The sequence below is a fragment of the Mus pahari genome, chromosome 5, assembly GCF_900095145.1.
Source record: "Mus pahari chromosome 5, PAHARI_EIJ_v1.1, whole genome shotgun sequence".
NCBI lineage: Eukaryota > Metazoa > Chordata > Mammalia > Rodentia > Muridae > Mus > Mus pahari.
Genome location: NC_034594.1, coordinates 160914402 through 160930384, shown reverse-complemented (window position 1 = coordinate 160930384; position 15983 = coordinate 160914402). Strand labels below are relative to the sequence as shown.

Below are 15983 nucleotides of genomic sequence, written 5' to 3'. Positions count from 1 at the left end.
AGGTGCTTCAGTTTCTATCAGTAAGGAGCGGGGCATGAGGAGTAGGCACGAGCATTCACAGAAGTAGTGTGTAATTACCACGGCAAAACCTAAGCCAGTGCAGGATGGCCAGAGCAGTTTCACTGTAGAGTGAAGAGTCAAGAAACACGCGTGAAGGAACTGCAGACTTTGTGCTGTGAGCAGCCGTGAGCTGTGTTTGCTGAGACTTCCTTTGACCCGTGGCTCCTAGGTGTCAGCGGAAACTGGATTGAGATTGCCTACGGTACGAGCTCTGGAGCTGTGCGAGTGATTGTGCAGCATCCGGAGACTGTCGGCTCAGGGCCTCAGCTCTTCCAGACATTCACCGTTCACCGGAGCCCTGTGACCAAGATCATGCTGTCAGAGAAGCACCTGGTATCAGGTACAAGGCGACTCCCTGTCTGCAGTGACACCCGTGCTGAGAGAGGAAGTGGAGTAGCTTATGCTGCACCCTGGAAAACTGAAGGAGTGCGGCTTTGACTTGGCTTGGGTGGGCTGTACATAACCTAGGAAATAGTGTATGTCCTGTTCATCCTCTAATAGCTCCTTCTCGCGCAGACTCAGGTCAAGATGCTTATCAGATCACTGCTGAGAAGATTTTTCTGCTTCAAAATTTTCCAAGTTTGAACTTTACTATAAATTTATTTTGTTATCTTCAGTTAAGCTAAAGTTGTAGACTCAGATGTATATTTTGATAGTTGATCACCTTATGTTTAAAATGCATAACAGTATAAAATTATGTGAAGAAAGTAACATTTTGTGGTTTTATAGTTCCCTATAATCACAAAACTTTAAAAATTTAGGTAATGAACTAAATATGATATTACGTGTTAATTTTGTCTAGCGCCAACCAACCTTCTTTCTTTGGATCATGAGACTTTAAGCTATTAGCTTTTTTGGGGGGGTGGGGGTGGGGGCTCGAGACAGGGTTTCTCTGTATATCCCTGGCTGTCCTGGAACTCACTCTGTAGTTCCTTGAATTCAGAAATCTGCCTGCCTCTGCCTCCCAAGTGCTGGGATTAAAGGCGTGTGCCACCACTGCCCGGCAGCTATTAGCTTTTCTAGTTTATAAAGATGCCTCAGACTTGTGTGCTCTTGTTTGTTTTGTTGGCCATGTTTGGTTTCCACGTGCTTGTTTGGTTGCTGTTCCCATCCGTCTCTCACACTCTCCTCAGTAAGGTCTCTGAGTCTATGAAAAGGTGACCTTGGCTGCTAGAGTCTCCTGTGCGTTCTGCACAGGCTTACTGTGTAGTAGTTGTTTATTTGCCTGCTTTCTGCCTCCTAGAAGCTGAATTCCACAGCAGTAGCTATGTGCTCTCCCAACAATGCTAGGAAAAGCTATATGCTGTGGGTCTGGTTTTAAAGGCCCAGGTTAAAGCACAGGTCTGCAGTGTACTGTGTTCTCAGCCCTTCTGCCCCCTGGTGGCTATGGGCATAAATGCAGCCATGTGCTTTTTCTGTGGTATGCATCCTAGGGTCTGAAATGGGGCTTTGCAAGAGGAGTTTGAACAAGGTTCTGTCATCACCACTTGAATCATTCACAATCACTTCAGTTCTTTGTCTTCTCAGTCCTGCTAAGCTTAGTGAAACCAGAGGGCCATTTCCTACAAGACTGACTAAATTTCTTACCTGTATTTCCTGTACTTCACTACTGGCCTGAGAACTGAGGATTTCATTATATACTGCTAAAAAGTACACAGGAATTATTTTCCAAGTTTCTTTCTAAAGTTTGCTTTAAAATACAAAACTGATATTGTATGACATAGGAACTATGATATTTATATAAAGGTTCTACATTCCTAGCATTCACAGACATTTTGAAATGGCAAGTTAATTTCTCCCCTTGTTAAAGCAAGCAAAAAAGTATACTTCTTGCCTGAATTACTTAATATTTTAGGATATATCTTTGTAATAAGTATGCCCGTTTAGAACAAAACTGGAGAGTTTCGGGAGTGCTCCCCTGTATGGTCAGTTGCTAGCGTTACTCAGGATTAGCAACAATAAGCCAAGGTGAGCCCTGTAACACAGACATACATGTAGAAACGTGTCTTAAGCTGGAGAGAGGGGTGGGTGCTTTGTATTACTCAGACCCTAAGTGGCCTAACCCAGGAGCAGTTGTAAACTAGTGACCACGTTCCACACATGGGGTAATAGTTATCACTCATTTGTAGTCACATTAGAGTCTTTATTAGTCTTTTAAAAATCTTTTAATTAAACATTTTAAATATTATTATTCACTTTTGTGGGAGCTTATGAGACAGGAGTCCTGGCTATCCTGGAATTCACCATGTAGACCAGTCTGGCCTAGAACTCATAGATATCTGATTGGCTTTGCCTCTCAAGTTCTGGGATTAAAGATGTGTGCCATGACATCTGGTTAAGTGTTTTAAATGTGAATGTCTTGTGTCATGTCATGCTTGGCTACTCTCAGAGAACAGGAGGTGTCATCAGACTCCCTGGAGTTGGAATTGCAGGCAGTTCTGAGTCCTCTGAGGTGGGTGCTGGGACCACTCGAGTCCTGTGAAGAGAAACAAGCATTACTGACCACGGAGGTCTCTCCACTTTGTAGGAGTCAGTTCCCACCTTTTAACCTTGTGTGTCCAGAGGTGGAACTCAGGTCTTGAGGCTTGGCAGCAAACATTTTCACTCAGTCACCTTCCCAGACCCACTTCTCTCATGTTGGCTTACTATATGTAAATTGAGTACAGTTTTAAGATACATCTGCAGCCTGGCAGTGGTTGCGCACGCCTTTAATCCCAGAACTTGGAGGCAGAGACAGGCAGATTTCTGAGTTCAAGGCCAGCTTGGTCTACAGAGTGAGTTCCAGGACAGCCAGGGCTTTGCAGAGAAACCCTGTCTCGAAAAACTGAAGGAAAAAATAAAAAATAAAAAAGATTTGTGATGTGCCTTCTCAAATGTACTATGATCTGCTTGATGTAAAAGAAGAAATGTGTTTCAGAGTGTTAAGAGTGGGGAGGTGACGTCCTGTGTTTTGTCTTTCCTAGTGTGTGCTGACAACAACCACGTCCGCACCTGGACGGTGACTCGATTCAGAGGGATGATCTCTACGCAGCCAGGCTCCACGCCTTTAGCGTCCTTCAAGATCCTGTCCTTGGAGGAGACAGAGAGCCACGGCAGCTACTCGTCTGGAAATGACATCGGTAGGCATCTTCAAAGATGGCAATCTAGGACCGGGGCTGACCGCGGCTTTTAATGTTGAAAGTCATTTGAATAAATGTGTGTGTCTGTGTGCACACACACGTGCAAATGCCGTGCATGCATGCACTCTTGCCTGAGCACGCACGTTGGAGGTCAGAGGTAACTTAGTGGAGTCAGTTCTCTTCAGCTGTGAGGATGCTGAGGATCAAACTCAGATCACCAGGCTGGGTGACAAGTGTCTTGAGCTGCTGAGGCATCTTAGCAGCCCCATTGTACTAGCGACAGCTGATCTTCAGAAGATGTCACAGTTCTGCATGTAGGCTTTCAAAGCAGCAATAGGAGTAGACAAAGTGACTTCATATCTGCTCTCACCCCTTTTGTTGCTAGGGATCGATGTGCTCCACACTCCCAAGCCTTGTTCTAAGTCACCAGAGTCTAAGCATATCCTCAAAGGGTCCTTCTAGTGCTGATAGTGCGGATCCTTAAGGACCCTTTACCCTCAACTTGTAAGCCTTTAATGCATAAAATACAGGTGTGACGTATCTGTGGGAGTGAGGAGATGGAAGACCTGAGTGTCGTTCTGGAGTGCACATATATAAAGATCTCTACCAATGTAATATTATATAGCTGTAACATGCTTTTAATAGTAGATTTAATAATCCATCCATATTTATCTCAATTTTAATATTACTATATCCCCTGTTTTTCTTTTCAACCTCCTTCCCTTTATCTAGGAAAGAAGGAAAGATAGAGAAGAAAGGAAAGACACAAATCCCTGAGTCTAAGCTCTCTATTTAGTTCTCCCCTCATCTAAAACTATAATTATTTGTAAATTATCCCTTAAAATAACAACATATCTATAATTTACAAAATAACCAAAACCATCCACCCTATCTTAAGAAATTGGGACAATGGTCTTCTAATTGCTTCCTGCTGAATTCAGGTGAAGAGCTCCTATTTGGGGCATAAAACAAAGTTGGAAAAATGGTTAAGTGAAAGCTGGTTGACATTATTTGTTATCCAGTTTTTAATGTGTTGAGAAAGTTTAGGATGTAAGTGAAGTCCTGACTAAAACCATCTGAAAGGCTGAATGAACCGGGGTCACCNGGGATTAGCAGCCCTTTCTGAAGCTGCTCTGGAAGTAAGTCTCTGGAAACAGCCACAGGTGAGGCAGGGTCAGGCAGGGAGCTTGAACAGCAGGTCATATCAGCATCCCCGAGGGGGAGTCTTGTCAGGCCCACCCTCTTGGTGTTTCATTCTGTAATATATAAACCTTACAACCAATTGTGGGTACAGTGAGACACACACACACAGACACTCAACACACTAACATAGACACACATACATAAAGAAATATTTTAAAAAGAAATACTGTGTATTTCTACTGTGAAATTGAGTGCAGATTGACCTCCTTTTGCCTTGAGCTTGTGTCTGACGGTGGCATAGGTCTGGTGCACGTCAGGCATGAGAGTTGCTGGGAAGAGGAGTATTGGTATCAATGTGCTTTTATAAAATGAAACCATTCCTCACTCTTGTCCTTTTCTTTTCTGACCCAGGGCCTTTTGGGGAACGAGATGATCAACAAGTGTTTATCCAGAAAGTTGTTCCTATCACCAACAAGCTGTTTGTCAGGCTGTCATCGACAGGAAAAAGGTGACACTTCACAGAAGACAAGTGTATTCAGAGATGGCCTTTGTCTCCTAGAATGCAGGTGCAGTTTGTTAGCGGTGCAAGGCACAGACACATTACAGCAGGCTTCCCTCTGCTGGTTACCTTTAGAAAGGGAGGCTCAGCAGTGACTGCCACTTAAGGAGTCATAATGACCCTGGATGGGACAGACAGACTGAGAGCACCATGGAGAGACAAGCCAAGGAGCCCTGGGATGCGAACATTTCCTGTCACGCACAAGCATGTCTCCATTAGGTGTGTCTCTCAGCTGGGACATTCCAGATTGCCTGACTCTGTGTACAGCAAAAGGAAGGAAGCTTGTCACCCTTGGCTGATGGTGACGTAACCTGCCTAATGTGGCCACAGCTCCCAGTTAGCCACTGCCTCCATTTACCTTTGTCCTCATTCTCCTAGGGGTCCACCATGGTCCTGAGTGCTCTTGGGACCTTCTTTTCTGCTTTTGTCTTCAGGGCTTTTGGTTTTCTGTTTCTCCTAACAGTGTTCACAGTGGATTTCATGGCAGACAGATGCACTAAATTCTGATAGTGTCCTTTATTAGCTATGTAAGTTCACCTTGAGTGACCTCATCGGTTGTCTGACAGAATAGGAGGGTTCCACTGTCTGGAACATACGTCACATGGTAAAGTGAAGAAAACAGAAGCCCTGTCGTCCCAGACCACAGTGGACATTTGTAAATATGAGCTTTTCTGCCACTTTAACTTTGAAAATGATTGTCTAGTTTTGCTGGGTGGTGGTGGTTGTTTTTGTTTTTTTCTGCATGGGAGGCAAATGAGCAAGTAAAATTCCTAGCAGTGGTCATCAAATAGACAGACTTTCTTTTAATGTTGCTAGTGCTTTTGATGTTTTTAAAGTTACCCATTTAACTTTATTTGGCATGTCTCTGGTTACATGGTGTTTTAATGAATAAACTCTGAGTGATGATAGATGTTATTTCCATCAGAGATAGCCTATAGTCATTAGTAATTCATGAATGAATTCTAGAAAATGGCTAATGTGTCCACAGATGTAGTTTGTGCTATGATTAGTATGCACTGTGTGCAGAAGCTGCCAGGTGTTTATTCAGCTGGACTCTATCTCTGTCTGACATGGCATGTCTTACAAGTGTAACTCGTTAATATCCCCTTGGTGTTATTTCAGAAAGGTTTTTGCATGAGGTGGATTTTATGATCTAGAGGGAAACTGCAGTAACAAAAAGAACAAGCAGAAGTTGCTTTGTAGAATTGAGTTGGTTTATTTTATTTTAAAAATAAGCCAGAAATATAGATCTTTTAAAAAAATTAAGTCACTTTACAAATATAAATGTTAATTTTTATATGAAAAGTAATGAAAAGATTAATGTCCTGACAAACAAAAGCCATTGTTGATTCAGATGGTGCTGGTGAGGTGGCTGCTGCTTTTGCAGAAAGCTGGGGTTCAGTTTTCAGCGGCTCAACCACCTGTAACGCTAGTGGCAAGGAATCCAGTGCTCTTTTCTGGCTTCTGAGGCACAAGCATTCACATATACATATAAAATACATCTTTTCTTAAAGCTATACTAATTGAAATAAAGGAGAAATGACTTGGCCCTCACACATAGTGAAATAGGAAGCTTACTCCAGATAATATGACTCCAATGTGTGTGGCCTGTTTGCCTAACAGGACGGCTTCATTGGCCTGGTCCACTGGGCTGCTTCCTCCGTCTCCCTCCCCCTCCTCCCTCTTGCCCCTCCCTTCCTCCCTCCCTCAGTTGCTTGGCCTCTCTCTGGTCACACCTCTCAGCCTGCTGAGCTGCTTTACTGCTGACTCGGATCGGGAGCGTTTGTGGGTTTACAGTGTAAAATACTGCACATAAACTGTAGGGGTTTGTTTTTAACATTGCAGTATTCTATTTTCATCTTCCTTCCCTCTTTCTTTTTTCTTTCTGTTTTCTCATGTCTTCATTTTGAAGACTGTTTATTCCCAAGATGACTTCTGTGACTACTATCTGTATTTCAGTTGAGAACACACTCATGTGTGAGAAGTTTTTCTCATTCAGAAAAACAAGACTTGATTTGACCATTTTAAAGCTATTTTAGATACAGGTTCTTTTTGTGACTTTGAAAGTGGAAATTAATAAAATGTTCAACTGTATGGTGTATGTAATTGCTTCCTTTGATCCGTACCACCTCTTCTTTCAGAATATGTGAGATCCAGGCTGTAGACTGCACTACAATCTCCTCGTTCACTGTGAGAGAGTGCGAGGGCTCCAGCAGGATGGGCTCCCGGCCACGGCGCTACCTGTTCACTGGTCACACCAATGGCAGCATCCAAATGTGGGACCTGACCACAGCCATGGATATGGTCAACAAGACTGAGGACAAGGGTAGGCGACAGCACAGCGGAGGGAGGGTCAGCAGGCACAGCTGACCTTTGACCTGCCATTTGAATGAGTATTTCTCTCTTCAAGATGCAGGTGGACCCACTGAGGAGGAGCTGCTCAAGCTACTAGACCAGTGTGATCTGAGCACGTCTCGCTGCGCCACTCCCAACATCAGCCCTGCCACCTCCGTACTGCAGCACAGCCGCCTTCGAGAGTCCAGCTCCAGGTGCGTCCTGAGGGGACTGACTTCACTGGGGACATTCCTGCCGTGTGAAAGCTATTGTTTCAAAATACAATTTGAATCATATATGTTGATATTGAATTACTCAAATGTAAATTTGTATCTGTATGCATAGCATATCTTTTCAGAGGAAAACATTTTAAACTTTTATTGAGTTCTTTGACAGTTTCATACATATGTAATGTGCAAGGGGATAAAGGTTGTGGTCTTTTGCGTGTCTGGCATGTGCTGTCGTTGACACTTAGACTTCATGCATGTCAAACATGCTTTTTACTACTGAGTCTGACCCCTAACCCCCCACCCCCATTTGGCTTTTAACTTACTTTGGAAATTGATTAGTTGTTCTTTCTATTGTGATAAAGCACAATAACCATGATAACTTACAGAAGTTTATTTGAGCTTAAGTTTCCAGAGGGCTAAGAGTCCTTCACAGTGGGGAAGCAGCAGCAGGTATCGCGGCTGGAGCAGGATGCTGAGGGCTCACATCCAGAACCACAAGCTCAAAGCAGAGAATGAACTAGAAACGGTACAAGGCTTTAAACTCCCTCCCAAAGCCTGCACCCAGGGACATAATTCCCTCACATAGCACTCTCACACGCAGCTTCACCGATGGCGACCAAGAGCTCAGGTGCCTGAGACTGTGGGGACACTCTCATTCCAGGCACTGTAGGAAAGGCCTGGCCACTGCAGAGCTGTTAGGTGGTGGCGACTCGCTCGCCCTGTATCAGGAGCGGTGCTAACCAAAAGTGGTTACATTATTTAATGTCATATACAAAGAAATACTCTCTGCCTTTTCCAACCATGTTGACAAAAATGTCAAATTCCAAGAATCCAAGGACCAAATATTGAAGTACATTGATTCCTTATTGGCTTTTTTAAACACTTATTTTCCTTTTCCCCTACTATTCAAAATTTTTGCCTGATTGTGAATGTATGTATGTTATTACTTTAGTTGGTAATTGTATGTGATGTGATCTACTTGACAAATACATTTGTATACAGAAAGTAGACAGTAACGTGCCTTATATGTTTTAGTTGGCAGCTTAACTGCTGAGCTATGTTCCTGAGACCTTGGAGTGAAATCATAGCTGTCATTTTTAAATCTGTCTCTCAGCCTTCAGCTCCAGCACCACGAAACCATCCATGAAGCAGCAACCTATGGTGCCACACGGCCTTACCGAGAGAGCCCTTTGTTAGCCAGAGCAAGGAGGACTGAGAGTTTCCACAGCTACAGGGACTTCCAGACTCTTAATCTCAACAGAGGCATAGAGAGACCTGTCCCTGAAAATGGTCACATGGGCCCAGCCCAGGCTGAGGTGAAAGGGGCAGCAGGGGAGTGCGCTGTGTCTGAGAGGAGGTCCCCTGGCACAGAGGTAAGATGTGGGAGAGAGTCAGATGGGGGACTGGAGGTACATAGAATAGCAGAGGGTTTGTCAGAGCCCAAGAAAAGGTCAGCAGAGGATGAAAATGAACATAAAGTGGAGTTCCGGAAGAAAGGATTTGAAGCAGGAGGATTCCTTGGAAGAAAGAAAGTTCCCTATCTGGCATCCTCACCAAGTACCTCTGATGGAGGGACCGATTCCCCTGGTACAGCATCCCCATCTCCAACCAAGACCACTCCATCACCTCGGCACAAAAAGAGCGATTCCTCTGGCCAAGAGTACAGCTTGTGAACTCACCCAAGTACATGAGAGTTTTTCTAAATCTACATGAAAAACTAATTTTTCTGGGTTTCAGTACATTGGCTTTTACAACAAAAACTAACAGGTCACAGTTTGACCTGTTTAGTGTTTTCTGGGCCGAGTCTCTGAAGCAGGAGCAGAGCACACTCTCCTGGGGTCAGGGACACGGTCCTCACGGCTAGGAAGTAGCTCTAGTCCTGCGGGCAGGCACGTGGAACAGCAGTCTGTAGGCAGGAGTCATTGCCATGTCACCCTCCCTGCTGCTGTTGTGTGTACCCTTAGAGCATGTTGGGCAGCGGGCCACGTTCCTAATCCAGTTGCCCAAGGCCTGTCTTGCCACTAGTGGTACCTTAAAGTTAATCTCATAATCTTGGAACTCGGGCTCCAACTCTTATGATTGTGGAGTGTTTACTAGATACATAATGAGGTGCTATGTTGTGGGGAGTCTCATGTAACTCAGAACACTATCATGGTCCCAGGCTCCACTGTGCACTACGTCTTTAGGGTTGTTTATTTCACTGTGGGTCATTTTCTGATTCTTCTTGTTGGGAGTCAATATAGCATGTGTCACCAGTGTTTGGTACCTAAGTCCTTCCGGTGGGAACAACGTCTGTTTGAGTAGGTAAACTAATACTGACAGGGGAATCGGGGTGCTCACAAGGGCGTCCCTCCATTGCAGCTCCAGCTGCTTTAGGAGCCGCTGCGCCCTTGCAGAGTCTTCATAGGGCTGGAGGACTGGATTCACAGTTAAATGTGTCAACATGTAAAATTGTTGTTTTGGCTTTATTTTGAACTCTGGGAGCAAAAGAAAAATTTTTGTACATTTTCTTCATTGAATCAGAATGGTTTACACATTTCTGCAAATGGAGAAAATGTAAATATAAACCCATGACCATTTACTAAGTGAATGATGTATATTTCCCATTCTCAGAAGTATAATGAAGATGGAATAAATTCTTTAAAGTTTACTATGTTGCCAGTGGTTTCACACAAATTCCCTTGTATTTATTTGTTGATTAAATCAAGTGAGAAAGGTTAAGGCAGTGTGTCTTCAGTTATTTAAGGAACCTTATCCTGTGTAAGTTCCACCCATATGTGTTTGTAAAAAAGAAACATTGTACTTACCATGTCAGAAGACCACTAGAGATGAGAGGAGAAGCTGGTTGGGACTAAAATTTAATAAAATGGTAGAGTCCAAACCTACCTGGTAGATGGAGGCCAGCCTGGGCTATATCATGAGCCAATGTCTCAAAGACACATGGAAGAGTGACTTCCTAAAACACGGACTGCAGCATTCTTCTAGTCTAGCCTCGTGTCTTCCATCTACAGCAGAGCTGGATCCCCTTTGTCTGTCTTTTTTTGCTGTGCCTACATTGCCAGAGTAGTGACTCAAAGAACAATAATGGAACAGATCCGTGTACTCCGTGACTGCTGCGGAAAGGGAAGCTGGCATTCCACAGGACTAGTTGGCGCACTTGGTTGTCCTGGTGCACCGAGTAAGGGAAGCATCTGTTCCTTCTCAGTGCACTTAGAGCAGAGGGGAAACTTAGCCAGGGCTCAGCCAGCTTTTGGACTGATGTCTTCTGGTTGCAGAACCTATAATTTCCTTCTCGGCTTTCTCATCATGATTGCTTGGCATTAAGTCTAGTTGTCCCAGCCCCATTCCAACCTTGCCTTATTTGAGTGACTCGTTTGGGAAAGATGTGGCAGTGTATCGTAGCATGCATTGGAGCAGACCGCACTTGTCTCTTTCCAGTTCCGTAAGTCACTCTTATGTATGACAGCATATTAAACTGAGTTCATGTGTAAGTATGCACACCATCTTTGCATGTATGTTCACTGCATCATTTCCCCTGCCTCCGCCTTTTTCACCAGTTAGTGTTTTTTCCGAATGCCAGCATGAGTGCCAGAGTAGCATAGCACACGCTACCAGACTTGTAAATGTCTAGGTTCTTTATGTAGCTCGTGTTGAGGAAGAATTAGCGGAACATAGCCAGTCACAAAGGCAAAGGAGTTTTCCTGAGATAGATAGTGGCCTCTTGTATCTAGAAGACACTGGTAGGAAAAAAAAAAACAAAAACCGACAGGAAGGTATAGGATGGTTGTCTATGCAGCACAGATGGGAGAGGAGAGGACCAGAGGGCCTGTAGGCATAATCTCCAGACCACAAGGGATAAAGCTGTTCCTTTTGCTTTTTTGGCAGCTGGCTCTTCTATCATTGCCAGATGTTGAATTCTTGGTCCAGTCCTGTGATTCCCTAGACAGGAACCAGCATCCTGTTATATTTCCTGGGCTCATCCAGGCTTGAGATGACATCTATGCAAATATACCTGACTGAAAATCAGGAGGACGGAGAAGGTCCCCTTCCCTGTGGTGGGATTCTCCGAACCACTACTTCAAGGTCAGAATCCCTGTAGCTCTCACCTCCACCCAGTAAGAACAGTAAAGGGTTGGTAGAGTGTGCGTTTCTATCCTGGGACTGGGCGGGGAGCTGCTGCCATGCCTTAGCCCAGAAGCACAGCATGCTGGACCCCGAGGGACAATTACTGACCACATTCCTGATGCAAAAGGTTGAGTCCTCACTGGATATGCATGGAGAGTCACTCTTAGATCATCCTCAGATTTTAAGCCGAGTGCAGACACCTGGATATGAGCTGGCCGGGCAAGAAAAATCTTGTTCAACTTCTTGTTTCTTGAGCCATTCTAGTACTCAGTCTTGAGTTTTCTGACATAAAGCTGAGAAAATGGTGCCATGCCCATGCCTGCTTTGAGTTTGAGGTAGAGATTGCCTGAAATTTAAATTGAGGTTACTAGGAGGGGAAGAAAGGCCTATGTCTGTGTAAGAGAGCTTCATTACATGCTGGCACCCCAGATAGGCTTTAGCCATTTGTCCTAGACACAGTGGCTACTTACTGCAGGCTTGTCCTAGCTCTTCCTTGGAGCTTTAAGCTCTTTACTCTGTGGGAGAGGTCTGGGATGAACAGGATCTGCCATGGCTGCACCATCTAGCCAGTAACCGCTCCAGCCGTACAAATGTTCCCTGCACACATACACCTTTTCCAGACCAGAAGAGACAGTGGGCTCTTGAGGTTTCCCCAAATGGAAGAGCGCTGGCTGTGGGACTGCCAGTGGGACGTGCCTGTAGCAGCATTGCATACCCTTGTAGAAGGCTTCCGGCCCTGCAACAACAGTCAGTCTGTGGAAGAAACGGAGAGGACCCTATCTCAGCAGCATAGCTTTATCAACTTACTGGTTCCTGAAGGAGGCTTTGGAACCTTCCCAGTCATCAGCCCCTGGACTACTATGGCAAGAGCTGGGAAGTTCCTGTTGAATTTGCAGTGGTGCAGGGCCAGGTGCAGGACAAGCTGCTGTTAGCAACAGTGCAGCCACAGGCCATCCTGCTTGGGCGGGAGGCTGGTGGTGAAGGCTCCATTGGTCTTCCTGCCTGTCGGGTAGCTGAAGCCCCCGTACCTCCTTCCCCCATCTGGTTCCGCCTCAGCTCTGCTCTCAGGTAAACTCCTGGTCACTGCAAGTGTCTTACTTAATCTTGGGCTTCAGGATCATGCAACATGGGAGCAGAGCAGTGCACATGGTGTGTAGTCTCTGAACACGCTTAAGTGTCTCATTGAGACATGGAGAATAACTTAAGGCAAGCCAAGTGTTCTGAGGGACCATGGCATCACGCATCACATACCTTGGAAGCAAAGGAAACTGAGTACCTGGGCTGAAGTCCACGTAGGGACAGACAAGAGGACATGATGGTTCTGAGAAAGAGTGCAAGAGGAACTGGGAGCTGCAGGGGACTGAGGTAGGTGCTGAGATCCCACTCTTAGTCTATGTCTGGTGACTCCCATCTATGCTCGGACTGGGAGATTCGGTCAGAGAAAAGGCCTCCCTGACCCAAGACTCCTGTGCCTCAGTGTAGACAGGTCAAAGGAGTTCCATGTTCCCCACTGTCAGCACTCAACTGCTTTCTAACACTGGGCACAACTGGCCTCAAACTCCTCTGATTCTCTTTTCTGGGCATGCGTGTCCCCAATTTACCCTGGGATGTTTCCCTTGCCTGAGATGACAGGAGAATTCACACCCACCTTTATTCAGGGAGCCTACTCAGTAGAAGAACCAAAAGAAAAATAGGATATTGAGTTTCTCAGCTTGTCTGCTTCCATTTGCAAATACCCTGAATTGATTGTGGGTACAGGCTTACAAGCAGTTGGCTCCCAAGGCTAATCAGGAAGGGCCTCAGGCTAGACCATTTGGGAAAGACATATTTCTATCAGCTTGACCCTCCCTGATTATGGGTACTCCAGCACTTAACTGGGATTGTATAAAATTTAAAGGCTCCAAAAGGAAGAAACCTATTTTCTGTCTATCCCTGTCCCCATTGCGTGATCCAGTAGCTGGTGAGACTCATCTGGACAAGCCTTTACTGGTTATAAGGACAGGTATTTTGGGTCAAACCAGTCGTCAGCGGACTCAACAACAGGTCTGTTTATTGTAAACAACTGTTTTCCGTTTTATAGAAGAGCGGCACATGCCTTGTATGCATCAAATTGTCCTGTGCTGTTTGAGTTCCCTGAGGAGCAGGCTCTGGATCTGATGCAAGTGTTTTTGTCTCCAAATGCTCTCCACAGTCCCAATTCCTGAGCCAGGCTAGCCCTCTGGCTGCTTCTCCCTGCCACAGAGTCAGAGTAGGGGCATCATGACTTACTTATCTCACGATGGAAATAGAGCAGCCAATGAAGAGCAGACCCCTTAGAGGAAACTCAGCACCAGTTTTCGTTATGTGCTGTTTACTCTCAACCAAGAGCACCACTGTGGCAGATCGCTCTGGGCGCTGGATGAAGACTGTTTTCTATAAGGTTTGCCTGGGAACCCACCAAGCCCCACAGTGTAGCAGTGTGTACACAGGTGGTATTAAGTTACTATGAATGTAGTTTGGATTCAACTTTCTTTTATTATGGTGCTATTACACAACACTATCTTTGAAGCCAAATGACTGCCATGACATCAGCCATGCTGACTTGGAAAAACCACAAGTAGGTTTGTTCAGACTGTCAGCCTATTACTGTTATTAAGTCTCACAAGAAAGGTGGGTATTTTTCCAGAATGGGAAAGAAAGTTACAGGAGCAAGTTATAAAAGGTTAAAGTTCAAAACATTTTAACAAACTGCTTAAATCGGAGTTATTGATCTAGTCTGTAGCAATTACAAGGACTGGATTAAAGAACAAAAACATATGTCTAAACAACGTTTAAGTGTTTGATCTCCCCACTCCAAGTTTCATCTAAAAATTACTCAGTAGTTAGAAGGCCAGTTATATGACTCTGATACTTTTAAGTGTTCGGGAGCCACACCTGGGAGACTGATATGCTCAAGAGGGATTGAAAGGGAAAATATTTCCCCCTTTTTCCTTCAAGCTTGACTAGGTCCCAAGGTTGACCTGTTCTCTTGTTCAGAAAGGGTATCCAGTCATCACTGACCAGTGTTCAGTCTACAGAAAGAGTGTCAACAGAGAAATTTCCTCCATACTTCCAAGTGAAGCTATGGCCAAGCAAGGGTGGAGATAAAGGAAAGGCCAGAGGAGCCACAGGCTCCTGTCGTGACCCTGAGGATCAGGTCCTCAACTTGCTGTGACAGTTAGAAAAGTGATTAATATTTGCCACCTGCATGACTTTAAACACAGAACAGGGAACTATCAGCAAAGAGAAAGGATGTTAGAATGTCTCCTTCACACTCCCTGGCATCACAGTCCCTACACAGACATTAGGCTTAAGTTTTTAAGAGATGTTCCGATAACTGTTTCTCACTAATGAGTTTGTTCTTGATCAGAAAAATGCTGCTCAGGTATAGGGCCTTCTGATTTCGGTTTAATTCAGAGCTGTAGCCATGAGAGGCAGGCCCACTGTTGCTATAACCTAAAGATTGTATGAGATAAAATCCAGCAGACTGGTCATCTTTTGGCAAGACAAGAAAGCGCACGTTATGATTTGTACAGGCACTGTGGATGCCCCACTACTTTAGATGTGCTTGTAGCAAAAATGTTTAATCCAGGTCTATGTTTTGACATTTAAGACTGGCAAGTATCTGGGAGCTGCTCTATCACAGATTTAGGTGACAATCCAGCACTCCCAAAGTCCAGCCTTAGACAGTTGGATCATGGCAGTAAATAGTAGGTCTCCAGTCAGATAAGTGAGTTAGTCCCCCTAAAGCTTTTTCACCTGCCTTACAAGATCTTGTCACATAGATTAGGAATCATTTCCTAGAACCTTAAGACTGAAGGAAAGGAGAGTTTTTCTTGTTTTCCAAGAACAACGGACTTATATTTTATGAAGAGTATGATCAACAATTTCACACGTTTTAGTTTTAGAACAATACCTCAGTTCAAGTGAAGGTGTTCAGTAGTAACCAACCGACTGACTTCAGTGAGTGAGTGAGTTGCTTAGTCCTTAGGAACAGCTATGAGAGCTGTGCGCAGCTGAAGGGCACCTGCACTATTGGAAGCCACAGCTCTAGAACCTTAACCTGTGCACATTGTGCAGAGCTGTGGTGGCTAGTGCAGCTGTTGCTTGTAACATTTCTTCCTCTGGTAGAAATAGGTTGGAAAGGGCAAGGCTAGCCCCTTAGAAGACTTGCTTGGGTTTAAACAGGTTCCTTTAACAGACAGAGTCGCAGGCAGAGCCCAGCCGATTGCATGCTTCGCTTCCCACAGAATCGGCAATGGAAGCATGAAAGTGTGGATACAGTCTCCTTATCTGAGACAAGCGTTTTCCAGCTTTTGTCCCATGTGGTGGCAACTGGAAAAACGTATACAGAGCATGCATACCAGAGTTCCATGTTCTAACTTGATTGTTTAT

At 44.8% G+C, this 15983-nt stretch overlaps 1 protein-coding gene across 3 annotated transcripts in view; it reads left to right on the top strand.

Annotated features, from left to right (window-relative positions):
* The window catches only part of Kctd3 (potassium channel tetramerization domain containing 3), a 37445-nt gene extending 27279 nt beyond the window's left edge, over positions 1–10166 (top strand). For 2 of the 3 annotated variants that reach the window (XM_029538859.1, XM_021197563.1), the window contains 6 exons: positions 230–400; positions 3024–3179; positions 4734–4830; positions 7023–7207; positions 7292–7430; positions 8560–10166. In XM_029538859.1, the coding sequence (XP_029394719.1) occupies positions 230–400; positions 3024–3179; positions 4734–4830; positions 7023–7207; positions 7292–7430; positions 8560–9118 (1307 nt within the window). In that variant the 3' untranslated portion in view covers positions 9119–10166. The remainder of the gene's footprint in view (positions 1–229; positions 401–3023; positions 3180–4733; positions 4831–7022; positions 7208–7291; positions 7431–8559) is intronic. The other variant, XM_021197564.2, reaches the window with a different exon arrangement.
* The last annotated feature ends 5817 nt before the right edge of the window (positions 10167–15983 follow it).